Here is a 27436-nt window from a genome sequence, read left to right as displayed (position 1 = left end):
TTCATACGCGATTTCGTCATTGGTGAAGCGGTCGACGGAATCCAAATAACCAAGATGGCGGACCTGGAGAGTTCTCTCACGGCCATGGACTGGCTTCCAAGATTAACTGTTGGAGGCGCGATGGCTGGAGCTGCCGTCGGGAAAGAAGGAGCAACAAACGGTGCACTTGCAAAAGGAAGTTGTGGACATGTGGCTCTGAGAAAGGGGCCGAACTCGCCTTTAGATACGAGTGCAACTTTAGACCAAAATGAAGTGACTGGGCAAAGGGATGGAAAGCCACCCTACAGCTACGCTAATTTAATAACATTTGCTGTGAATAGTTCGCCAAGAAAGAAAATGACATTAAGTGAAATATATCAATGGATATGTGATAACTTTCCTTATTATAAAGAGGCGGGGAATGGTTGGAAGGTGAGTGACGGTGGGCCCATGTGTATTGTGCAATGTGCTGATTAGTAAAAAAATAGGGTAATCAGGTAAGGGGTGATTATGTAGATTATAGACAGGCTACTGGTATGCTCCTAATTGGAATCGAAATAAAGATGTCACAGTAACACTGTACATATAATTTGTGAAGAATATAGATTGTGACATCACCTCGTACTAGAAAATAAAATATGGTTTTGCTGGGTCACCATATTTATTTGGAACGATGTCAAATATTCCAACAGCAATAAGGTGTTTTGATTTTGATCCAAAGGCTCATATTGTCAACTCAATCAATATACATTAACACACGAAATGTCATATTTTATTTTACCAGTTTCAAATTAAAACTATGTAATGTTAATTTAAGTACAGTTTATTTTACAAATGTCATTTACCTGGAATCTACATCCCTACATTTAATTACCACAAGCCTTTGACTGCAGGTTGGTGGTTTTTCGCTTGGTTCTCTGGGCCAGCTATCCTCCATTAATAAACCTGGCATATGCCCTTAATGATCCTGGATGTTAAACCAATCAACATATCTACATTTCTTGGAAATAATGAATCATTTTGTTGATAATATCCAGATTCTCTGTATCAGACTCTGTATGTTAGTATTACCCTTAGAGCTTATGGAAGTTGACACACTATTAAAGCATGTCATGTTTTCAGCCTGGCTCCGCATCTTCTACTAAACTTCTACAAATACTTCAATGACAATCAACACATTTGATTTCAGGGTGTTTTTTTTTTGTCTTAACACAATATCAGTTTTTTGTGATATGTTATATGGTGTACAACTAATGACTTTGCATAGCCCTCTGGCCCTGACACCCGGCATCAACATTATGACAGAAATATGTCGGGTGTAGGGCCAGAGCGCACTAGCTGGCTTCTATATCAAAACATGGAATTCTTTGACAATATTTGATATCAGGCCAGGTCCTCTCTGATTCAAACTGCTTACAAAACATTACAACTGAAAAGCATCGCTAACCTTGATATTTTCAACAAATGAAAAGCAATCAATTTTATCACAAATACACATGTTTGTGTTTAATATTATGTCAATACAGTAGTTTCTTTTTCGCAACTTAAAATTTCCCTCCTCTTCATCGTCGTTTTCTCAAAGTAGGTGGCTTTATTCGATGCTCAGTCTGAATAGGAGATGACCTGGCCCAATATATTGGTTCTACACACAGACATTATCTGTCATATTAAATGTCCAAGTCTGGTGTCAGGGCCAGAGTATCTCGTGCTAGACTTATTTACAAATATGTTCTCCCAATATGAATTAACACCCCTGAATATTCCTTCTACACACATATACAATAGCACTTGTACTGTTGTAGGTATCTGTGGCTCTAGACCGTATAACACTAATACTGATGGCCATCCACTTGTTAATTGTGTTATATGCTTTATTACTGTCATATGTCCCTACATATATATTTCCATCAGGTGATGGTCATTTTATTATCCAATAGAAGGTTTTGAATATGTTCAAAGTTGGAATAACATTTCAGGACAACATCATGATAAGTGATTGTTTTTCTCGGGTCCTGATCGCTACATTTTTTTAAAATTTTTGTTGGACGTACTGTATCGTATGTTATAATATAATTACACAACAGATAAAAGATGAATGCTGGTCATGGATTATTGGTCAATTGATCACCTATGGCAACTTTTTTTTTTGGGCTCAAACTAGTGTCCTGATGATTGATTTTAACCAATGTCTAATCGAAAAGACAACCAATTTCAACTGATCGATTATGGTGTATCAACATCGATGATCGGTATTAAAAACAGGAAGTGGGGATTTTACTTTCATTTTCCCTATAAAATACAGAGTTTATATGAAATTATGCCGTTTCTCTTTAGCAATGCCTTCTTTACCAAGAATTAAAAGAATATGATAACAAAATAAACATACATATAGGCCTAATTGGGTCATCAATAAAGATCATTTCATTAACTTGAGTCAATCTGGTAACAAATTAGGATACAAAACTATGCAGGATAAAGCCAGTATGAAAACAAAATGCCTTTTATAATGGCGGCCATAGATATTGTGAAACTTTTTTATTTCACATATTGTTTCACTCATATTGAATTTTAGAAGTCAACTTTATCAAAGTTTGTAAACTGAATTTGAAAATTATTGTATTTTTGCTTTTTGTCAAGAATTTTCTTTAATAGTTCGTTTTAAAAGATTGGGGAAAAAAACTGAAACAAACTGTTAAGGGTATGTCCAAATATGAAATTGTAATAATTGATTTCAATTCAATAAAATTCATGCCATCATTAAAAATAACTAACATTTCTAAGAAATTATGTAACAGAAGAGTAACCGATTAATAAAAAAAAAATTGATTGGTTGACACACACCAATTTTATCTGATCAATGATGATGAAATCTTAACTGATCCCCAACACTAACTTTGAGTGATAATTGTTCATGTACTTTGACAATGGACATAATCATATACCGTATTCGACCCAATAAGTGCCCATGTCCCTATAAGCGCCCCTCCCCCTTTTTGAAGCCTCAATTTCAATTGCCCAGGCACAATAATTTGCAATAATTTTGATTTATTAGCACCTTTTCATTTTTATCAATTTTTTAAGCGCCCTGGGCGCTTATTGGGTCGAATACGGTATACATATAACCCATATTATAAGTATCTGTTCACTGTAACAAACTATATTGCCACAGAGGGATTACGACCAAGGGATTCAGAAAAAAACATACACCTAGTACAAGTTGTATTGATGTAAATTAGTTTCACTTATTAAGTTAGAAAATACAAATTTTCTTGAATTTATCAATGTCAGTATTGTTTATTTATCCACCTTTTAAGAATAATCAAATATATAGACTTAAGTAAATTCACGTCTAGATCCGTATAAAATTCTTTATGTAACGTAACAAAAACGATGAAAATTCATGCTCTTAAATGATTTATTCTAATGAACAACATCATGACGTCATATGTATCATTATAGACATATATATAGCACATTACTTGGTGATCGGACTCGATTCGTCTGTAATTTGTGTTCATCGTACATATATAAGCTTTTCACATTTTGAAGTTCCTTCTTCTCTTGTTTTATCTGTGAGATTTAGCTATGATGATCCTGATATATATGGCCCCAACCATGTCAGTGTTCTTAATTTTTTGGGTCAATTTCATTCAAACATCCAAGATGGCCTCGTGCACTAATACTGCCATCTTAAAATACATTTTGGACTTCTTCAATGTAGAATTTTCGTGTATGGTACCAGGTTATCCACAGCAATTTAATGCAATATATGTCAGTCTTCAATATCATCATTGTAGGATCAACCTCAGAACACTTGATTTTCAAATTTTTAAGTCCAAGGGATATGTACAAAGGCCAAGGGATACAGAGAATTCTCAATTTTGACGAGTCCCGTACATATAGTATATGCAGATAAGTTGACACCAGAACACTAATTTTCACTTACAAAGCTATGGTTTCTCAAAACTTTGAGAAGTCACAGGTAGAGCACAGGACTATCATAGTCAAGGCAATCTGTTTTGTAATTATCTGTATTACTGGTATTAGCCTGGGCTGATTAAGTTTAATTCATTGGCCCCAATCTATATAGCAAATCAAGGCCTGGACCCCATTCCAAACATAGTGGGGGGGGGGGGGGTAACCTGTTTGTGTTGCAGTATTTACCGGTAATTATATATAAGGTCATCATTCATTTGATGCTTCTCTAGCCAGAATATTTCAAAACTTGAAAAGAGAAAAACCTCATTAATGCAAAAAGAGTCTGCTCTGTCAGATTTTCATGAATTATACTTCTGAGTAATAATAAATTAAGCAGACCATTGCATGTACAGTTGTCATTTTGTGTATGTATCTTTGAAGATGATAAATGTTACTGGTCATTCTATGAACATATGTACATGCATTCGAACTCGTTTAATACACACATGTACTTGTTGACCTTTGGTGTTAATAATCAGGAAAGAGTAGTGGGCCTATTACAGAACCTTGTCGGTAGCCTTCAGCAATATTATTATGACAGTTCACTTACTGCAGCCTAAGTAGAAAGGTCAACTTGGGGTCAATTATTACATCATACAGCAAAGATCAAGAGGTTGAGGCCAGTCTTGTTGTTCACCAGAGCGCTAGCCCTGACTGTAATAAAAAGGAACATAATACACAAACTCCACAAATGCTTTGGACATTAGATGATATATAATGTTTTATATGGACAGTGCAAACATGATTAAGAGAAACATTATTGTATATATATAGAGAAACTATAACAAAAACAAAGGTGACTGTACACTAGCTGTTTATACACAGGAATTTATTTAATTTACATCAGACTTTCAAATTAGAAATATTTTTCTTTCTATGTAATTAACTCTGTACCAGGGACATAATCAATATATATATAATGATATGGCCAATGAGTTGCAATAACACTGTCACAAAAATGTAAATGATAAAATATCTGACCCAATCAATCACTGGCTTTTTAATTGAATTGCTACATGAGTATACGTACATCACTACATGTATACAAATAAATAACAATCCTGTGAGAAAAATCTGAAAGTGATTTTTTGTTTCTTTTCAGAATTCAATACGACATAATTTATCTCTAAACAAATGCTTTTTAAAAGTACCCAGATCTAAAGACGATCCAGGAAAAGTGAGTATTTTGATGTGTTTTCCATTTTGTTGTTTTCTAATAGTACTGGTTCTCTATAACATGTTTGATAAAGGCTTAAATTATGGTAATCATGTGTCCATGTATGTTAAGTATTATGTTCTCTGAATATGGACGAGCAAAATTTGGTCAATATCTATGAAATCTAAATATCTAGTTCAAATGATTGTGTTGACATTTTGTTTATGTGAATATATACATGTATTCAATTAAATATATATCATATGGATAATGAATATGTATATTGATGTACACAGTAATTTGCAAGAATAACTTATAACCAAGAAATATAATCTGGATAATTAAATAATTATGTGGTTTTCATTTCACAGTTGATATTTCTTTCATTTATTGATCAATTACCTGGTTCGTACAAGTGTAAGAATATTACACACATGACTTGCATGATCCACTCTGTACTTGTTGTGTAATGTTTATTCATTCATCCAGTAATTAACCATTTGAAGTCTTCTGCTTTCTTGACTGGAACATGACTATAAAACTTATACAACTGGTGTAAATGGGTTAATGTTAATAAAAAACACTCTATAGTAGACGTAAAAGGTCCATCTTAATCAGTATTAATCTATCTACTGATGGCCTGATTGAGCTGAGCTTGGTATACGTACAACCCTGTGTTATTGAACTGAGTCAATATGTGTGAAATTCGAACTTGGTAGTACTACCAGTGAGTACTATTGATATTGAATTGAGAAATAAAAAAGGGGACATTCTTCGTAGTGAAACAAATCAAGCTCATTAATTAGGTCACATAAGCCCTAAATCAACAGTTGTGGATATGACAATCATTAAATGGGATTTGAACAGTCTGAGAGATTCATCTCAAACCACTTGGAATTGGAGTCATATGTCAACAAATCTAGATCTGTGAGGGTATGTTTGATAGGCAGTGTGTGAATTTGTGAAATAAGGGCTGGTTATAGACTGAAAAATCCAATAAAGGTTAATGACTTCAACATGTACTAGCCGACAATGGAAAACGAAAGTGTTTCTCCCGGTGGACGCCATATGCATTTTTCATAGCTATACATGCATGCACGGTGGACTCGAAGTGAAGCAAGAAAGAACACATTAAAAACGAGTTTCATTTTGGTTTTTCAACATAAAAACATTGAATACAAACCTATGTATATGATCATTTGCAACCAATAAACAATAATGATCTATTTCAATGAAGAAAATTTAAATAGATTTTCCATAGGCAAAATCAATCATTGAATCAATTTCTAGTCAGACTCAATTTAATCAATGTTTTTGGTTATTGGTGCACACTACATGGTTTCGAAAGTGTAATCAGTTTTATGTTTACATTATATATTTACACCAGTAATCAGCCTCATTTATATGGCCATTTCACAATTACAAGATTCATGAAACTTTCTTATTTATTTGATTAAGATTCAAAAGCCTATAGATTGGTTTTCCAGCTGGACTAACCACTTCCTTTATATAACCCTGAATTGGAACCGTCATGTGATAGCTACAATGAACCGTCCATAATTGAGCTGGTGTACCTACTTGGTATGACCAGGCTATGATTTAGACTGAGACAGTACCTACTTGGTATGACCAGGCTATGATTTAGACTGAGACAGTACCTACTTGGTATGACCAGGCAATGATTTGGACTGAGCCAGTGCCTACTTGGTATGACCAGGCCATGATTTAGACTGAGACCAGGCCATGATTTAGACTGAGCCAGTGCCTACTTGGTATGACCAGGCCATGATTTAGACTGAGCCAGTACCTACTTGGTATGACCAGGCCATGATTTAGACTGAGCCAGTACCTACTTGGTATGACCAGGCATGATTTAGACTGAGCCAGTACCTACTTGGTATGACCAGGCCATGATTAGACTGAGCCAGTACCTACATAGTATGACCAGGCCATGATTTAGACTGAGCAGTACCTACTTGGTATGACCAGGCATGATTTGACTGAGCCAGTCCTACTTGGTATGACCAGGCATATTAGACTGAGCCAGTACCTACTTGTATGACAGGCAGATTTAGACTGAGCCAGTACCTACTTGGTATGACCAGGCCATGATTTAGACTGAGCCAGTACCTACTTGGTATGACCAGGCCATGATTTAGACTGAGCCAGTACCTACTTGGTATGACCAGGCCATGATTTAGACTGAGCCAGTACCTTCATAGTATGACCAGGCTATGATTTAGACTGAGCCAGTGCCTACTTGGTATGACCAGGCTATGATTTAGACTGAGCCAGTACCTACTTGGTATGACCAGGCCATGATTTAGACTGAGCCAGTACCTACTTGGTATGACCAGGCCATGATTAGACTGAGCCAGTTAGCCTAGGCTGATGATTTAGACTGAGCCAGTACCTAGACTGAGCCAGATACCTCTACTTGGTATGACCAGGCCATGATTTAGACTGAGCCAGTACCTACTTGGTATGACCAGGCCATGATTTAGACTGAGCCAGTACCTACTTGGTATGACCAGGCCATGATTTAGACTGAGCCAGTACCTACTTGGTATGACCAGGCCATGATTTAGACTGAGCCAGTACCTACTTGGTATGACCAGGCCATGATTTAGACTGAGCCAGTACCTACTTGGTATGACCAGGCCATGATTTAGACTGAGCCAGTACCTACTTGGTATGACCAGGCTATGATTTAGACTGAGCCAGTGCCTACTTGGTGTGACCAGGCCATGATTTAGACTGAGCCAATACCTACTTGAGACTATAATAGATTAGCAGTTGAAATGCAATGCTTTGACCTTGGATGTTAGATCAATAAACATGGAATGTAAATGTATACATTATCATCATTTCACATTGGCCTCAAAATAGGGTTCGCTATTGTATAAGTAAAATCTTAGTAAACTGCTCTTGATTTCTAAAATATTCTGGCATTTCCATTTTGGGACAAACACCTTGATAGCTTTGTTATATATTACAAAAGATTATGTTAAAAGTTTTAAGATCAACATACTTCAAATAACATTTATAAGCAAGAATAGCACAATGATATCTAATTAAGGACATATCTCAATCACCTTTTCTTATAATGTCTATAGTTTAATCCAGAATCCAGAAAAGTCTTCCCACCAAAGTCACTATATAGTAATACATATACTAATTGAGACGACTTTTGTGTGAGTAGATGTAGTATTCTCAATGTACTTTTGATTGTTAGTTATGCTTACCTTTTTATTTGATCTTCCTCAAAACTCAAGTATTGAATCACACGTATACTGTACTGTGTACAGTTTAATTTTATACAAGTAGATATGGGTCCTTAAAGATGCTCCACCGCTGACAAATGGTATTTTTTCACTATTAAAAACAGGAACAGACAATTAAATATTTTTCTTCAGTTACAAAAGTTACTTACTTTACACCATTACCACCATTGAAAAGTTTGAGCTTCTAATTTTACTTCAAGTTAAAGATATGAAAAATAATTAATTGCATCCCGAAAAAATTCCGTGTCACTATATCCTATATGGAATGAAGTACTGATTGCGCATGCATCAAAGGCGAAATAAAGCATTTTATATGATTTTTGTGTTAATTAGACATATCTATACATGATCACACACCAATTATTGTTCAACTAATAAATATCATTTATGTTTTGTCGGCGGTGGAGCATCTTTAAATATAGATGTGCACTTTTTACCAGGCTTTTGGCTTGCTGTATAGACCATGTTATTACAATTATCATGTGATATGTTGATTGAGTTCCAATATTTAGTTTTTGTGTTTTGTGTTACAGGGATCATATTGGGCAATAGACAGTAATCCTCCTGATGATCCACTTCCTGCACGACACAAAAAACGCAAGCTGATCCTTTCAGATCGGGTAAGACAAAATATAGTGTCAAGGTATTATTATTGCATGCAATTGGTATACATGTAGTGACAAGTTGAATTTAGAACACTTTTACACCAGTCTTAAAGAATGGAAACTATCTTAATGAAGTATAAAGGGTTCTTTGTGGTGAAATCTGAAAAACGTATCTAAAAGGTTAATTAGTGGTGGCTATATATGTGACAAAGAAGTACCAGTAGTGCAATAATTCAAGGTCATTCAATTTGTAATCACACAAATTAAGCTTTTAAACTCAATTTTATACTATTTTAAACATAATAACAAGCTGAAACAGTGTCACATTGAATATACAACTTACAGTTGAGTTCAATCAGTAATTTCAGTTGAGTAATATCAATGTCAGAATAAATCATGATATTTAAATACTATAGGTCAAGGCCAGTATGGATGAGTTAAGACAAGAAATAAAGCCTAAATTTAATACCCACAAAACCTGTCTGCCAAACCACCCGAGAAAATGATTCATGGACCATTAATATTACAGTAGGCTGAGCTCGCAGTGCCTGCATTGTGTACTTTTGGTCACCGTTATAACATTGATGTTATATTGATTAGAAATGTGGAACAGATCAAATGAGATGGTTCTGTGCTAGGAATTGATTGAATTCTAACTGGCTTGTGTCGACATGATTATAGAGGGAAAGTTGATGGGGGTTTCCCTTTTCAGTGGTATTGATCAGCGTGTGAGTCTATACAGGTATTATTACAGGTATAGATTGTGAGTCACTGAAGTGTAACGGGTCGATAGACTGAGTGTAAATATAAATGCTAGGTATATATACATGACAGTTTGAATGATCACCTCACTAGCATTTTGAAGAGGTATATAAATAGCTACAATAATAATGAGTTTTATTTACGTTTTACTACAGTTAGAACTTAGTCTTCAGTTAGAGTTACAAGCTGGACTTCTGTAGTCATTTTATCTGATCTCCTATTACTATTAGGTGATTCCCCAGTCTATAAAGTACAAGTTCCTTGTGTAACTGTCTGTTGTTCATCTGGTTCAGGCTCTTGGAACTTGTACTCAACACTGGAGTTTCCTACTAATGTCATAATCACTAGTACATCTATTCTGTATTTACATGTGATCACAGAGTTATCTGCTCTTGCAGGTAGATGTTGATTACAACATTTCAAGTTGGCAAGCATAGCATTCTTTTCAGAGAAAACGATATACGTTTATTCCACTTAAAAGTAAAAAAGGTAAATTTGTACCATGCTAAAATTAAAAGAGGTAACTTTGTACCATGCTAAGACGAAATAGAGAAAATTGTCTGCTGGTTAAGAAAACAAGGTCATTTTGACACTCATTTTGACCTTTAAAAATTTCATCACATTTTGTTCCTGACTCTATGTTGTATATGTTGTATGGATAAAATGGCATGAAAGAAGGAAATATAAAAGAAACAAACACTAGTTTGCCTGAGTCAAAAACAAACAAAAAACAGTTTTATGTAATATTGACAGTGTGTACTACACATCAGAGTTCTCTCTGTTTGACTTAGTATGGCCCGGGAATCCTATTAATGTTGCTATATTGCAATTGTGTGTTTTAGGGTTCACCCTACAGTCCAGAGTCGGGGTTGAGTCTGAGTCCCAACAGTATGAGTTCCGGTCCCACACTGAATGTACAGGTGACTGCGTGTGCTTTACCGGTATCTCCAAACAACCAGGTAACATGATGAGCCTTGAAGTAAAGCAATTTGTATATGTAAAATCTAAAGTTTATGATCAAAATGACTTACTAACTTGGCTTTCATGTCCTACACAAGAACAATAGAGGTATTGATACTGCTTACACCTAAGTAAGATATTAGGAATCATTGATGATGATGATTTATGCATTAGACATGATGCACTCTGTATTCCCTACATGGGTAGTTGTAACCTATATTTTCAGATGGCCTACTTTAGAGTTTGTGTTAACTTTATTATGATATATATTATTTCAATGATTATTTATTTAGTTTGTGACCCACTTGATTTATTGTAATTATTTCATACCGAGATTGAGAGGTATTTGACCTGTATTTGATGATTGACCTTTATTTTATAGAATTTGACCTACTTTTTTGCAGACGTCCCAGGCTCATCGACAGCCACCTCCCCCACCTCCAACCTTCATGGACAGCCACCATGGTATTGAAGATCTTAGTGCATCCTTTAGGAGTCTGTACAAATCCATGTTTGAAGGCGGAGGGGGACCAACAGGTCACTAACTTGTCTATTTATAGATGTCTATATATAGAACTTGATTCTATTTATAGAAAACAATGGCCCACACTAGTGACTCATTTCTTTGAAAAAAATTTCCAATAATTTCCATGCATGTTTTTGCATTATAATTCTATTGACATTGAGAAGTCAAAATATTTTTTTTAAAATGATTAAGCTTAGAAGAGGGCCTTCTGTCTATTACTAGACGTCTATATATAGACATTGTTTACCCTAAAGTTTGTAACTGTAGTGCATGATGTATAAAATTTAGATCTGGAGGTGCATGTCATGTTGTTACAAACCTTTTATTTTTATTTATCTTTGATCCAAAATATAAGCATTGGCATTATCACAAAAAATGTATTTCACTATAAAATGACTAGTATACAGTTGTAAAACTGTAAAATTAAGACTTTTACATTAAATAGTATAAATATCCCTTCCACAAACTTTCGGCCTCTTAGCCATCTTTAGGTACATAGAAACACAAGAAAAGCTAGGTGAAATCTATCTTGAACATTTTGATCAAAAGTTCAGACTTTTATATCACAAAATTTGTTTAATTTGTAGAAAATTAAAAAGGTCAATATTCACTGAATTACAATACCTACCAAAACACTTTTCATTGATAAGGCATATAGAATATTGCTAAAACTTGTTGATAAATTGAAACATTAGAGGAATATGAACTTCAAAATTTGATATATAAGATTTACCCATTAGAAATATTTTCTTTGTAAAGTTCTTGTTAGCTGTGAAATTTTAATGAAATTAAATTTCAGTGCATTGTTATAATAAGCATAAAAAGAATAGTTATTTAATACATATATCCAAATAACTTTGTAATCTTTTAGGAGAATTGAATGAGCATGTGATTTGTTGATATTGCTTTTGATCCAAATCTTCTGTCAAACAATAATATAGACATTGGAATCTGAATCCAATGAGCATTGCATGCCACTAGTACAGGTACCGGTACATGGATGTATTTTGTTATATTGTATTTAAAATGACTTGCATGAAGTAGCTCCTCTCCCAGCATGAAGCTAGTTTCTTGGTGTTGTCATTTTCATGTGGAATTTCTTATCTATTTTGATATATAACAGTTGTAGGTCAGAAAGGTCATCATTTCAGGAATTTGTAGATGTCAATTTAAGGTCATAGGTCACACATGTCAGTTTTAGTCTACTTATACCTGCAGGTTACTGGTCAAAGGTCACTGCTAAATCTTGGTCGCGGGTCTCGGGTCGTTGACCCTGAGGATAATATTCATATCTGTTAGAATATCTGTCTTATTTTGACCAGATTTTCTTTTAATAGTAATTGAAACAAATAAAGTATTTATAAAGAAACACAAATTATATCTGCTACTGCATAGGTAGTGCACTATACAGACATGAAACAAAAAATACTGCTTTTCATCCTCAGAAATGAATATATCAATAACTGTATGAATGTTCATGAAGTGCATGGTTTCTTTTCGGAATGGTGGAATGTTAAATATTTTTGCTGCTTTTGAATGTGTAATTTTTAAAACAAAATTAGTGAATTTATAAAGTTTTTGAAATTTTTCCTGTTGATATTTAAATTTTTATTTGTTATGCTCTTTTAAAAGTAAACATTTAATGCGGGAAACTAGTTTGTACAGGAAAACTATAGCCATGAGGAATAAAAGTTTGACACCATAGGAAGAAGATCATAAGCGTTTGTTTTAAAGTGTGTATGTTTATTGTAGGACAAAGTAACACCGATACTCTGCCAGAACCTGACTTAAATAAGCTCTTGAATGGATCAGCAAACCTAGGTAAAGGTTGTAGCCGTAGCTACATACCCAGACACTGCTTTGTATTCTTGATCACCCCTATCGGCATCTGTAACACATCATACAATCTCATCTTTTGTCACATTCCATCAAAATTGTGTCAAATATACTAAACTTAATAGTTATGTTTAAATATTAGTAAGAAAGGGTAGAAAGAGAGGGGGGGGGGGGTCAAGAAATCAAACATGATGAAAGATACATAAGGAAAAAATAAGATTTTTAGGGGTTGGGGGTAGGGGGGGGGGACGGAACAAAGGATTAACCAAGTACTTATTATTTTATTGTTAGGAAAAGTCAGGTTATAATACCAAAATAATATATTTGTTTTTATTTTCATACATTTAATTTGCTTTGTAAAACTTTTTTATTCTGTTATATTTCTATTGCAGAAATAATGAAAAACAGTTTTTAAATGGTGATCAATGAAAAGTTGACCCTAAAATAACTTGTACGATGTTAAAAGTATTTAATCTAAACCAAACCAAATATTCGAACATACCAGCAGCCTAAATTTTTATGGTTTTGTAATCAACATTTCACACTCACATTTCACTCATTGCCACTGGTTTTTTCTCTGTGCCACAAATCATCATACCACTTTTTAGCTCACCTGGCCCGAAGGGCCGGTGAGCTTATGTCATGGCGCGGCGTCCAACGTCCGTCGTCCGTCGTCCGTCTGTCCGTCAACATTTCCTTTAAATCGCTACTAGTCATAGAGTTCTGCATGGATTGTAACCAAATTTGGCCACAAGCATCCTTGGGGGAGGGGGAACAGAACTTGTATAAATTTTGGCTCTGACCCCCCGGGGGCAGGAGGGGCGGGGCCCAATAGGGGAAATAGAGGTAAATCCTATGAATCGCTACTTGTCCTAGAGTTCTGCATGGATTGTAACCAAATTTGGCCACAAACATCCTTGGGGGAGGGGGGGGAACAGAACTTGTATAAATTTTGGCTCTGACCCCCCGGGGGCAGGAGGGGCGGGCCCCAATAGGGGAAATAGAGGTAAATCCTTTAAAACGCTACTTGTCCTAGAGTTCTGCATGGATTGTAACCAAAATTAGCCACAAACATCCTAGGGGGAAGGGGAACAGAACTTGTATAAATTTTGGCTCTGATCCCCCAGGGGCAAGAGGGGCGGGGCCCAATAGGGGAAATAGAGATAAATCCTTTAAATCGCTACTAGTCATAGAGTTCTGAATGGAATGTAACCAAATTTGGCCACAAACATCCTTGGGGGAAGGGGAACAGAAATTGTATAAATTTTGGCTCTGGTCCCCCGGGGGCAGGAGGGGCGGGCCCAATAGGGGAAATAGAGGTAAATCCTTTAAATCGCTACTAGTCATAGAGTTCTGAATGCAATGTAACCAAATTTGGCCACAAACATCCTTGGGGGAAGGGGAACAGAACTTGTATGAATTTTGGCTCTGACCCCCCGGGGGCAGGAGGGGCGGGGCCCAATAGGGGAAATAGAGGTAAATCCTTTAAAACGCTACTTGTCCTAGAGTTCTGCATGGATTGTAACCAAAATTAGCCACAAACATCCTTGGGGGAATGGGAACAGAACTTGTATAAATTTTGGCTCTAATCCCCCAGGGGCAAGAGGGGCGGGGCCCAATAGGGGAAATAGAGATAAATCCTTTAAATCGCTACTAGTCATAGAGTTCTGAATGGAATGTAACCAAATTTGGCCACAAACATCCTTTGGGGAAGGGGAACAGAAATTGTATAAATTTTGGCTCTGGTCCCCCGGGGGCAGGAGGGGTGGGGCCCAATAGGGGAAATAGAGGTAAATCCTTTAAATCGCTACTAGTCATAGAGTTCTGAATGGAATGTAACCAAATTTGGCCACAAACATCCTTGGGGGAAGGGGAACAGAACTTGTATAAATTTTGGCTCTGACCCCCCAGGGGCAAGAGGGGCGGGGCCCAATAGGGGAAATAGAGATAAATCCTTTAAATCGCTACTAGTCATAGAGTTCTGAATGGAATGTAACCAAATTTGGCCACAAACATCCTTTGGGGAAGGGGAACAGAACTTGTATAAATTTTGGCTCTGGTCCCCCCGGGGCAGGAGATGCGGGGCCCAATAGGGGAAATAGAGATAAATCCTTTAAATCGCTACTAGTCATAGAGTTCTGAATGGAATGTAACCAAATTTGGCCACAAACATCCTTGGGGGAAGGGGAACAGAAATTGTATAAATTTTGGCTCTGGTCCCCCGGGGGCAGGAGGGGCGGGGCCCAATAGGGGAAATAGAGGTAAATCCTTTAAATCGCTACTAGTCATAGAGTTCTGCATGGAATGTAACCAAATTTGGCCACAAACATCCTTTTTGGAAGGGGAACAGAACTTGTATAAATTTTGGCTCTGGCCCCGGGGGCAGAACAGGTGGGGTCCAATAGGGGAAATAGAGGTAAATCCTATAAATCGCTACTTGTCCTAGAGTTTTGCTTGGTTTGTGACCAAACTTGGCCATAAACATCCTTGGGGGAAGGGGAACAGAACTTGTATAAATTTTGGCTCTGACCCCCTGGGGGCAGGAGGGGTGGGGCCCAATAGGGGATTTAGAGGTTAATATTAAAATTCCTTCAGAAAAGAAACAATGAACCTGTATTCAGAACATTACTTGGCATTACAAACCAGGTGAGCGATACAGGCCCTCTGGGCCTCTTGTTGCCTGTGTCTGATTATTTCACTATGCACTCCATGTCTGCTTTTTGTCACCAACTTACAAATATTTCGCTGTTTACCACAGAGTATTTCCAATCTATGTAAACATGTTCTATTTACCCCATTTAGATAATTTTCATACAAATGTTATATTAATCTTAGCTTATCACATATCTCTTAACCTTGAACTAACACAAACTATTTCTGAATTTAAATTTTAATCTTTTACACAAAATCCTTGAAATTGCATGATTTAGAAAATATGTTAGTGTACAAACATATAAAGATTGATCTTTTGTTTTAAACAGTTTTGTTTTTTTCTCCCATACTTGGCAGGGTTATCCCGTGGTTGCTGTAGGGAAAAAATAACTGTCTTTTACAGCGGTAGGGAAAGACAGCTTACATGTGCTTGACAACGACGTGACGTCATTATTACATGCCGTGACTATTGTCGGTGACGTCATCAATTTTGACGCATTGGAAATATTTCATAATGTTTCGTTAAAGTATGGGAGAAAAAGAATCTTACATTGGTCTGTCAGGTGGACAGGGATATCTTAACCCTTGTGGAAGATTTTGGCCTTCAATCCTTGATAGACCTCGGGTTGACCAGCCAAAATCTTTCAATCAGGTTGAGATTTCCCTGTCCAACTGACAGACCAATGTAAGATTCTATCTATACTGCAGGCCCGTATTCCTTATACATGTACCAGAAAAGTTTACTTACTGGGTATTTGAATTACTGTTTTGCCTTGTCAGGGACTCATCTTGGAAAATAATTTCAGTTGATCAGGAATAATCTGTTGTTTGATACTACATTTATATCAATTGAGATACAATTTGGTCACTAAGAAAGATATTTTTATGCAGTTGAACTTTTACCAGCAAATCATGTTAAGATTAGGAAGGAAAATACAAACTCGTTTAGGTTAACCGTTATCATCAGCATGCAGGCCTATAAGTAATGATATATCCCATCACCTGGTCATCACCTTCTGTAGAAATCATCTTCAGTAACCTCCTCCTCCATTATATCATCTGATACCCAGTACCATTCCACTACATTTCTGGCAATGTGCTGTAGACTTTCCTGTATAAGTTTCAGATATCATATTTTGTACATACATGATGTATACACATAATTTAATTCATTACAGTTTTATTAGCTCACCTGGCCCGAAGGGCCGGTGAGCTTATGCCATGGCGCGGCGTCCGTCGTCCGTCCGTCGTCCGTCCGTCCGTCCGTCCGTCTGTCTGTCCGTCAACATTTCTTTTAAATCGCTACTAGTCATAGAGTTCTGCATGGATTGTAACCAAATTTGGCCACAAACATCCTTGGGGGAAGGGGAACAGAACTTGTATAAATTTTGGCTCTGAGCCCCTGGGGGCAGGAGGGGCGGGGCCCAATAGGGGAAATAAAGGTAAATCCTATAAATCGCTACTAGTCATAGAGTTCTGCATGGATTGTAACCAAATTTGGCCACAAGCATCCTTGGGGGAAGGGGAACAGAACTTGTATAAATTTTGGCTCTGGTCCCCCGGGGGCAGGAGGGGCGGGGCCCAATAGGGGAAATAAAGGTAAATCCTATAAATCGCTACTTGTCCTAGAGTTTTGCATGGATTGTGACCAAATTTGGCCACAAACATCCTTAGGAGAAGGGGAACAGAACTTGTATACATTTTGGCTCTGACCCCCTGGGGGCAGGAGGGGCGGGGCCCAATATAGGAAATAAAGGTAAATCCTATAAATCGCTACTAGTCATAGAGTTCTTCATGGATTGTAACCAAATTTGGCCACAAACATTCTTTGGGGAAGGGGAACAGAACTTGTATAAAATTTGGCTCTGACCCCCCGGGGGCAGGAGGGGCGGGGCCCAATAGGGGAATTAAAGGTAAATCCTATAAATCGCTACTAGTCATAGAGTTCTGCATGGATTGTAACCAAATTTGGCCACAAGCATCCTTGGGGGAAGGGGAACAGAACTTGTATAAATTTTGGCTCTGAGCCCCCGGGGGCAGGAGGGGCGGGGCCCAATAGGGGAAATAAAGGTAAATCCTATAAATCACTACTTGTCCTAGAGTTCTGCATGGATTGTGACCAAATTTGGCCACAAACATCCTTAGGAGAAGGTGAACAGAACTTGTATAAATTTTGGCTCTGAGCCCCTGGGGGCAGGAGGGGCGGGGCCCAATAGGGGAAATAAAGGTAAATCCTATAAATCGCTACTTGTCCTAGAGTTCTGCATGGATTGTGACCAAATTTGGCCACAAACATCCTTGGGAGAAGGGGAACAGAACTTGTATAAATTTTGGCTCTGACCCCCTGGGGGCAGGAGGGGCGGAGCCCAATAGGGGAAATAAAGGTAAATCCTATAAATCGCTACTAGTCATAGAGTTCTGCATGGATTGTAACCAAATTTGGCCACAAGCATCCTTGGGGAAGGGAAACTTAACTTGTATAAATTTTGGCTCTGAGCCCCCGGGGGCAGGAGGGGCGGGGCCCAATAGGGGAAATAAAGGTAAATCCTATAAATCGCTACTAGTCCTAGAGTTCTGCATGGATTGTGACCAAATTTGGCCACAAACATTCTTTGGGGAAGGGGAACAGAACTTGTATAAAATTTGGCTCTGACCCCCAGGGGGCAGGAGGGGCGGAGCCCAATAGGGGAAATAAAGGTAAATCCTATAAATCGCTACTAGTCATAGAGTTCTGCATGGATTGTAACCAAATTTGACCACAAACATTCTTTGGGGAAGGGGAACAGAACCTGTATAAATTTTGACTCTGACCCCGCGGGGGCAGGAGGGGCGGGGCCCAATATGGGAAATAAAGGTAAATCCTATAAATCGCTACTTGTCCTAGAGTTCTGCATGGATTGTGACCAAATTTGGCCACAAACATCCTTGGGGGAAGGGGAACAGAACTTGTATAAATTTTGGCTCTGACCCCCCAGGGGCAAGAGGGGCGGGGCCCAATAGGGGAAATAGAGATAAATCCTTTAAATCGCTACTAGTCATAGAGTTCTGAATGGAATGTAACCAAATTTGGCCACAAACATCCTTTGGGGAAGAGGAACAGAAATTGTATAAATTTTGGCTCTGGTCCCCCCGGGGCAGGAGATGCGGGGCCCAATAGGGGAAATAGAGATAAATCCTTTAAATCGCTACTAGTCATAGAGTTCTGAATGGAATGTAACCAAATTTGGCCACAAACATCCTTGGGGGAAGGGGAACAGAAATTGTATAAATTTTGGCTCTGGTCCCCCGGGGGCAGGAGGGGCGGGCCCAATAGGGGAAATAGAGGTAAATCCTTTAAATCGCTACTAGTCATAGAGTTCTGCATGGAATGTAACCAAATTTGGCCACAAACATCCTTTTTGGAAGGGGAACAGAACTTGTATAAATTTTGGCTCACGCCCCCGGGGGCAGGACAGGTGGGGCCCAATAGGGGAAATAGAGGTAAATCCTATAAATTACTACTTGTCCTAGAGTTTTGCTTGGATTGGGACCAAATTTGGCCTTAAACATCCTTGGGGGAAGGGGAACAGAACTTGTATAAATTTTGGCTCTGACCCCCTGGGGGCAGGAGGGGTGGGGCCCAATAGGGGATTTAGAGGATAATATTATAATTCCTTCAGAAAAGAAACAATGAACCTGTATTCAGAACATTACTTGGCATTACAAACCAGGTGAGCGATACAGGCCCTCTGGGCCTCTTGTTGCCTGTGTCTGATTATTTCACTATGCACTCCAAGTCTGCTTTTTGTCACCAACTTACAAATATTTTGCTGTTTACCACGAAGTATTTCCAATCTATGTAAACATGTCCCATTTACCCCATGTAGATAATTTTCATACAAATGTTATATTAATCTTAGCTTATCACATATCTCTTAACCTTGAACTAACACAAACTATTTCTGAATTTAAATTTTAATCTTTTACACAATCTCCTTGAAATTGCATGATTTAGAAAATATGTTAGTGTACAAACATATAAAGATTGATCTTTTGTTTAAACAGTTTTGTTTTTTTCTCCCATACTTGACAGGGTTATCCCGTGGTTGCTGGGGAAAAAATAACTGTCTTTTACAGCGATAGGGAAAGACAGCTTACATGTGCTTGACAATGACGTGACGTCATCATTACATGCCGTGACTATTGTCGGTGACGTCATCAATTTTGACGCATTGGAAATATTTCATAATGTTTCGTTAAAGTATGGGAGAAAAAGAATCTTACATTGGTCTGTCAGGTGGACAGGGATATCTTAACCCTTGTGGAAGATTTTGGCCTTCAATCCTTGATAGACCTCGGGTTGACCAGCCAAAATCTTTCAATCAGGTTGAGATTTCCCTGTCCACCTGACAGACCCATGTAAGATTCTATCTAATCCAGGCCCGTATTCCTTATACATGTACCAGAAAAGTTTACTTACTGGGTATTTGAATTACTGTTTTGCCTTGTCAGGGACCCATCTTGGAAAATAATTTCAGTTGATCAGGAATAATCTGTTGTTTGATACTACATTTATATCAATTGAGATACAATTTGGTCACTAAGAAAGATATTTTTATGCAGTTGAACTTTTACCAACAAATCATGTTAAGATTAGGAAGGAAAATACAAACTCGTTTAGGTTAACCGTTATCATCAGCATGCAGGCCTATAAGTAATGATATATCCCATCACCTGGTCATCACCTTCTGTAGAAATCATCTTCAGTAACCTCCTCCTTCTCCTCCATTAAATCATCTGATACCCAGTACCATTCCACTACATTTCTGGCAATGTGCTGTAGACTTTCCTGTATAAGTTTCAGATATCATATTTTGTACATACATGATGTATACACATAATTTAATTCATTACAGTTTTATTAGCTCACCTGGCCCGAAGGGCCGGTGAGCTTATGCCATGGCGCGGCGTCCGTCGTCCGTCGTCCGTCCGTCCGTCCGTCCGTCGTCTGTCTGTCCGTCAACATTTCCTTTAAATCGCTACTAGTCATAGAGTTCTGCATGGATTGTGACCAAATTTGGCCACAAACATCCTTGGGGGAAGGGGAACAGAACTTGTATAAATTTTGGCTCTGAGCCCCTGGGGGCAGGAGGGGCGGGGCCCAATAGGGGAAATAAAGGTAAATCCTATAAATCGCTACTAGTCATAGAGTTCTGCATGGATTGTAACCAAATTTGGCCACAAGCATCCTTGGGGGAAGGGGAACAAAACTTGTATAAATTTTGGCTCTGAGCCCCCGGGGGCAGGAGGGGCGGGGCCCAATAGGGGAAATAAAGGTAAATCCTATAAATCGCTACTTGTCCTAGAGTTTTGCATGGATTGTGACCAAATTTGGCCACAAACATCCTTAGGAGAAGGGGAACAGAACTTGTATACATTTTGGCTCTGACCCCCTGGGGGCAGGAGGGGCGGGGCCCAATATAGGAAATAAAGGTAAATCCTATAAATCGCTACTAGTCATAGAGTTCTTCATGGATTGTAACCAAATTTGGCCACAAACATTCTTTGGGGAAGGGGAACAGAACTTGTATAAAATTTGGCTCTGACCCCCCGGGGGCAGGAGGGGCGGGGCCCAATAGGGGAAATAAAGGTAAATCCTATAAATCGCTACTAGTCATAGAGTTCTGCATGGATTGTAACCAAATTTGGCCACAAGCGTCCTTGGGGAAGGGAAACTTAACTTGTATAAATTTTGGCTCTGAGCCCCCGGGGGCAGGAGGGGCGGGGCCCAATAGGGGAAATAAAGGTAAATCCTATAAATCACTACTTGTCCTAGAGTTCTGCATGGATTGTGACCAAATTTGGCCACAAACATCCTTTGGAGAAGGGGAACAGAACTTGTATAAATTTTGGCTCTGACCCCCCGGGGGCAGGAGGGGCGGGGCCCAATATGGGAAATAAAGGTAAATCCTATAAATCGCTACTTGTCCTAGAGTTCTGCATGGATTGTGACCAAATTTGGCCACAAACATCCTTGGGAGAAGGGGAACAGAACTTGTATAAATTTTGGCTCTGACCCCCCGGGGGCAGGAGGGGCGGGGCCCAATAGGGGAAATAAAGGTAAATCCTATAAATCGCTACTAGTCATAGAGTTCTGCATGGATTGTAACCAAATTTGGCCACAAGCATCCTTGGGGAAGGGAAACTTAACTTGTATAAATTTTGGCTCTGAGCCCCCGGGGGCAGGAGGGGCGGGGCCCAATAGGGGAAATAAAGGTAAATCCTATAAATCGCTACTAGTCCTAGAGTTCTGCATGGATTGTGACCAAATTTGGCCACAAACATTCTTTGGGGAAGGGGAACAGAACTTGTATAAAATTTGGCTCTGACCCCCAGGGGGCAGGAGGGGCGGAGCCCAATAGGGGAAATAAAGGTAAATCCTATAAATCGCTACTAGTCATAGAGTTCTGCATGGATTGTAACCAAATTTGACCACAAACATTCTTTGGGGAAGGGGAACAGAACCTGTATAAATTTTGACTCTGACCCCCGCGGGGGCAGGAGGGGCGGGGCCCAATATGGGAAATAAAGGTAAATCCTATAAATCGCTACTTGTCCTAGAGTTCTGCATGGATTGTGACCAAATTTGGCCACAAACATCCTTTGGAGAAGGGGAACAGAACTTGTATAAATTTTGGCTCTGACCCCCCAGGGGCAGGAGGGGCGGGGCCCAATAGGGGAAATAAAGGTAAATCCTATAAATCGCTACTAGTCATAGAATTCTGCATGGATTGTGACCAAATTTAGCCACAAACATTCTTTGGGGAAGGGGAACAGAACTTGTATAAATTTTGGCTCTGACCCCCCGGGGGCAGGAGGGGCGGGGCCCAATAGGGGAAATAAAGGTAAATCCTATAAATCGCTACTTGTCCTAGAGTTCTGCATGGATTGTGACCAAATTTGGCCACAAACATCCTTGGGAGAAGGGGAACAGAACTTGTATAAATTTTGGCTCTGACCCCCCGGGGGCAGGAGGGGCGGGGCCCAATAGGGGAAATAAAGGTTAATCCTATAAATCACTACTAGTCATAGAGTTCTGCAAGGATTGTAACCAAATTTAACCACAAACATTCTTTGGGGAAGGGGAACAGAACCTGTATAAATTTTGACTCTGACCCCCCGGGGGCAGGAGGGGCGGGGCCCAATATGGGAAATAAAGGTAAATCCTATAAATCGCTACTTGTCCTAGAGTTCTGCATGGATTGTGACCAAATTTGGCCACAAACATCCTTTGGAGAAGGGGAACAGAACTTGTATAAATTTTGGCTCTGACCCCCAGGGGCAGGAGGGGCGGGGCCCAATAGGGGAAATAAAGGTAAATCCTATAAATCGCTACTAGTCCTAGAGTTCTGCATGGATTGTGACCAAATTTGGCCACAAACATTCTTTTGGGAAGGGGAACAGAACTTGTATAAAATTTGGCTCTGACCCCCCGGGGGCAGGAGGGGCGGGGCCCAATAGGGGAAATAAAGGTAAATCCTATAAATCGCTACTAGTCATAGAGTTCTGCATGGATTGTAACCAAATTTGGCCACAAGCATCCTTGGGGAAGTGAAACAGAACTTGTATAAATTTTGGCTCTGAGCCCCCCGGGGCAGGAGGGGCGGGCCCAAAAGGGGAAATAAAGGTAAATCCTATAAATCACTACTTGTCCTAGAGTTCTGCATGGATTGTGACCAAATTTGGCCACAAACATCCTTGGGAGAAGGGGAACAGAACTTGTATAAATTTTGGCTCTGACCCCCTGGGGGCAGGAGGGGCGGAGCCCAATAGGGGAAATAAAGGTAAATCCTATAAATCACTTCTAGTCATAGAGTTCTGCATGGATTGTAACCAAATTTGACCACAAACATTCTTTGGGGAAGGGGAACAGAACCTGTATAAATTTTGACTCTGACCCCCCGGGGGCAGGAGGGGCGGGGCCCAATAGGGGAAATAAAGGTAAATCCTATAAATCGCTACTTGTCCTAGAGTTCTGCATGGATTGTGACCAAATTTGGCCACAAACATCCTTTGGAGAAGGGGAACAGAACTTGTATAAATTTTGGCTCTGACCCCCCAGGGGCAGGAGGGGCGGGGCCCAATAGGGGAAATAAAGGTAAATCCTATAAATCGCTACTTGTCCTAGAGTTCTGCATGGATTGTGACCAAATTTGGCCACAAACATCCTTGGGAGAAGGGGAACAGAACTTGTATAAATTTTGGCTCTGACCCCCTGGGGGCAGGAGGGGGTGGGGCCCAATAGGGGAAATAAAGGTAAATCCTATAAATCGCTACTAGTCATAGAGTTCTGCATGGATTATAACCAAATTTGGCCACAAACATCCTTGGGGAAGGGGAACAGAGCTTGTATAAATTTTGGCTCTGACCCCCAGGGGGCAGGAATGGTGGGGCCCAATAGGGGAAATAGAGGTAAATATTCAAATTTCTTCAGAAAAATAAACAATGAACCTGTATCCAGATTATTACTTGGCATTACAAACCAGGTGAGCGATACAGGCCCTCTGGGCCTCTTGTTATGCTTGTATGGGAGGGAAAGACATGAAGGGCACTTTGACTAATTTTAAAATAATTTTAAAAAGAAGTGTTCTCTTTTATAATGAAAGCTGGCATAACAGGAAAATAAATCTTAATTTTTATATTAGATGTAATCACGTAACAGAGGACTCTAGTTTAAAATCAGGGATTGTAGTGATATAGGGGCACTCTCTGATTGTGATGACCTTGATTCTGATGTGGTAGCAATTTTCTGTCATTCTAGGTCAAGCGTCACTAGGAGGTTCTCTCACTGACTGGCTCCAGAATGTCGACTCACTGAAGGAAAGCTTACGGCTAGCAGGATCTGGGAACTATGACTTTCAAAATATTGATATCACACAGTTTCAAGGTAGATATTGTGTGCCCATGTGATGAATTATTATTTGATTTTTCAAATATTTTATATAGAAATATGTCTTCTTAAGGCATTTTGATAGTTGTCTGTTTGCTTTATTTTGGTTTTTAGCAGTACTATGTTTATATGTTCATGATTTGATTATTTTGTGATTTGATGATTGTAGGTCTTATGGACACTATGAAGAATGCTGATCAGTCTAATTGGTCCCTCAACCCAGAACAGTTCCAAGACCTTGCTTCATCTTTAAATAACTTTTTCAACCAATCTTCGTCAAATTTACCACAAACACCACCAAATAATCCATTGACAGGTATGTAGATTTGATAGATAGATAATTATGTTTGGTTACCTAATATAAATGGGTGATTAGTGAGAGGTTTCTATCCCTATTGAGATATATTTGTTTAATATCTAATAGAGGTTCTAAATTTGTTAAAATGTAATTAATAATAATACTGATTTATTATAAAAGATCACCCCTCAATTTAAAACTTAATTTTTTTTTTTTTTTTTAAACAATTTGTGGTTAAAGTGCTTACTTTTCTGTTGATTTCAGTGAATGTAAAACAAGACTACAGCTCTGATACAAACTCCACCATCACATCATTGAACAACAGTAGTGGATCACATCTCACCCTTCCTATCACATCAACATCAGCTTCCCCACAGATCAGTCCCCGCTCTACGGTAAGTTACCTCCCGTTACCTTCCCCACAGATCAGTCTCCGCTCTAAGGTAAGTTACCTCCCCTTACCTTCCCCACAGATTAGTTCCCGCTCTACAGTAAGTTACCTCCCCTTACCTTCCCAAAAATCAGTCCCATCTCTACATTAAGTTAACTTCAGTTGATTACCTCCCCTTATTTTTTCTCCTTAATTCAGTTTTGATTTCATTTTTATCTTTTCTCGGCATGAAAAATTAATTGCTTTTACATCATTCAAGTAAAATCAAATTCAGAAATCATACTATTGCAATACCAACAGAAAATTAAAAGAATTGCTGAAACAATCCAGAAAACGGCTTTTGTTATTTACTAGGCTTTCTATTGTAAATTGTTGTCTGTGTTTTGTACCGTACTATGATTCTTTATTACAGGGCGGGGGATTTAGTCCCAATCCTTCCCAAGCTGTCATAGTACAACCAACACAGACAGCACAGTACCAGTTACGGGATGATATTGAGGACGATTTTAACTGGGACAAGCTCCTATGATATCATCATCGTCGTCATCATTCATCCGTCTCATTTTCGTCGTCCTCACTATGTGCATTATACTTTGTGACTCATTTATTGTGTGGTCTGTTATTTATAAATGTGGGAAGCTGTGCAAAGATTCAGATGGAATTCTGTGGTTAATTTATTTGTTTGCTATAAAGAGAAGAGAAAGTCTCAAGTGCTGAAATCAGGGCCACATACCTGATCCTAACCATGAGAAATAGAGAAGATTGACAAACTTTCCTACGAGTGCTATAAAGTTTTTGACATTGATAAACTTGATGAACAAATAGGTTAATGAACAGGCTGACGATCCATGTACACCAATATCTGTCTAGTATAACTCTATGGTATGGCTGATGGAGCAGGAAAGAAACATGCAGATCAAAGGTTTTTCTATACTATCTGTGTCTGAGTTCTGAGAGGAATCTCTCAATCTATGAAATTGCAAAAAAATAAGCATCAACAACATCTATTCAAATTCAGAACTGTGACACCTAACCCTGCCACCAAGATGATTCTGGAACATTTTTTTTTTAAATGGAAGCATTTGATTGGTCAATTTAGAAGGTAATTTGACTAAATATAAGCTATAGACAACCAATCTGGTGACAACATAATCAACATTGGTGATATTGTATAAGAGTTTTCTGGTTGACAGTGTGATAGATTATCAGAATTTATACTAACATTTTTGTAATTTAGCCGAGCCATTGCAATTGCTATTCTGGTTTCTGTTGATTCTAATCTTACACAAATGGCAATATTGTTTTCATGTGTATGTAAGTGTGAATGGTATACTTTGACAGATCATATGTGTAGGAGGTTTGATTTACAATAGTTGTGTATAGTACAGTTGTGTGTGCGATAGAATACAGATCTGTTTTGATTGTGTATGAAATAAGTGTAGATGTACACATACAATGTATGTAATTTAACATGTACACTTGTGTAATTTAACTTGTACACCTGATAAGACATTTTAGACACGGTCCTCTAAGATCCTCACATATCTCTTCTCTATATAATCAATACTATGATGCTTGTACACATGACAACATACTATTGGTTGTATGTATACAAGGTATGTAATTTCTATATTGTTAGGTTAAGAACCGTTTCCTTTACTTATGTGATTTCTTTTAAGATGATATTGAACTGAGTGAATTGGAACAGATTTCCAAGTTACTTTGATGTCCACTTAATACAATTCCATCCTCTGTGTGTGTGTGTGTAGAAATGCTTTAATACTTTGTTTGTTCTTTACCTCTACAAATCTATTGTACAAAAAATTTTATTTTCTAAGATATTTCAGATAATTTATGACTTGTAATAAAAATTGATATATTTATGAAATTTTTAAATTCTACTCTTATAGATATAGATATATATATATTATTTACATAGATTTATATGACAATTTGAATTTGAATAATATTTATCTAATCAAAAAATTTTGATTGAATGTGTGTATTAGAAATAGAGACATTCTAGATCTGATATTGCTGGTGGCAGACTTTTTTCCTTTCCTCTTTGTGTTTTGTTCTG

The 27436-nt window shown here is 38.2% G+C and overlaps 1 protein-coding gene across 4 annotated transcripts; it reads left to right on the top strand.

Annotated features, from left to right (window-relative positions):
• LOC138314639 (forkhead box protein J3-like) lies at positions 1-27436 on the top strand. Of its 4 annotated transcripts, none has more exons than XM_069255087.1 (10): positions 1-411; positions 5060-5134; positions 8931-9017; positions 10607-10723; positions 11129-11189; positions 13003-13071; positions 24539-24664; positions 24837-24983; positions 25230-25360; positions 25769-27436. In XM_069255087.1, exons 1-10 carry the CDS (start codon positions 55-57, stop codon positions 25883-25885), a joined length of 1287 nt encoding a protein of 428 aa, XP_069111188.1. In that variant the 5' UTR covers positions 1-54; the 3' UTR covers positions 25886-27436. The 4 variants fall into 4 exon arrangements, with proteins under 4 accessions (XP_069111188.1, XP_069111199.1, XP_069111180.1 ...); XM_069255107.1 differs by having other exon boundaries at positions 7-411; positions 11129-11261; XM_069255098.1 differs by lacking the exon at positions 13003-13071.

Source organism: Argopecten irradians, chromosome 1 (genome assembly GCF_041381155.1).
Source record: "Argopecten irradians isolate NY chromosome 1, Ai_NY, whole genome shotgun sequence".
NCBI classification, from domain to species: domain Eukaryota; kingdom Metazoa; phylum Mollusca; class Bivalvia; order Pectinida; family Pectinidae; genus Argopecten; species Argopecten irradians.
This window is presented reverse-complemented; position numbering and strand designations above follow the sequence as displayed.

Bases quoted from the DNA above. Each gene is read 5' to 3' on its own strand.
- LOC138314639 (XM_069255107.1), top strand. From the start codon at position 55: ATGGCGGACCTGGAGAGTTCTCTCACGGCCATGGACTGGCTTCCAAGA. The intron at 412-5,059 runs GTGAGTGACGGT...GTTTCTTTTCAG, and splicing joins AGGCGGGGAATGGTTGGAAG to AATTCAATACGACATAATTT. The intron at 11,262-13,002 runs GTCACTAACTTG...TGTTTATTGTAG, and splicing joins AGGCGGAGGGGGACCAACAG to GACAAAGTAACACCGATACT.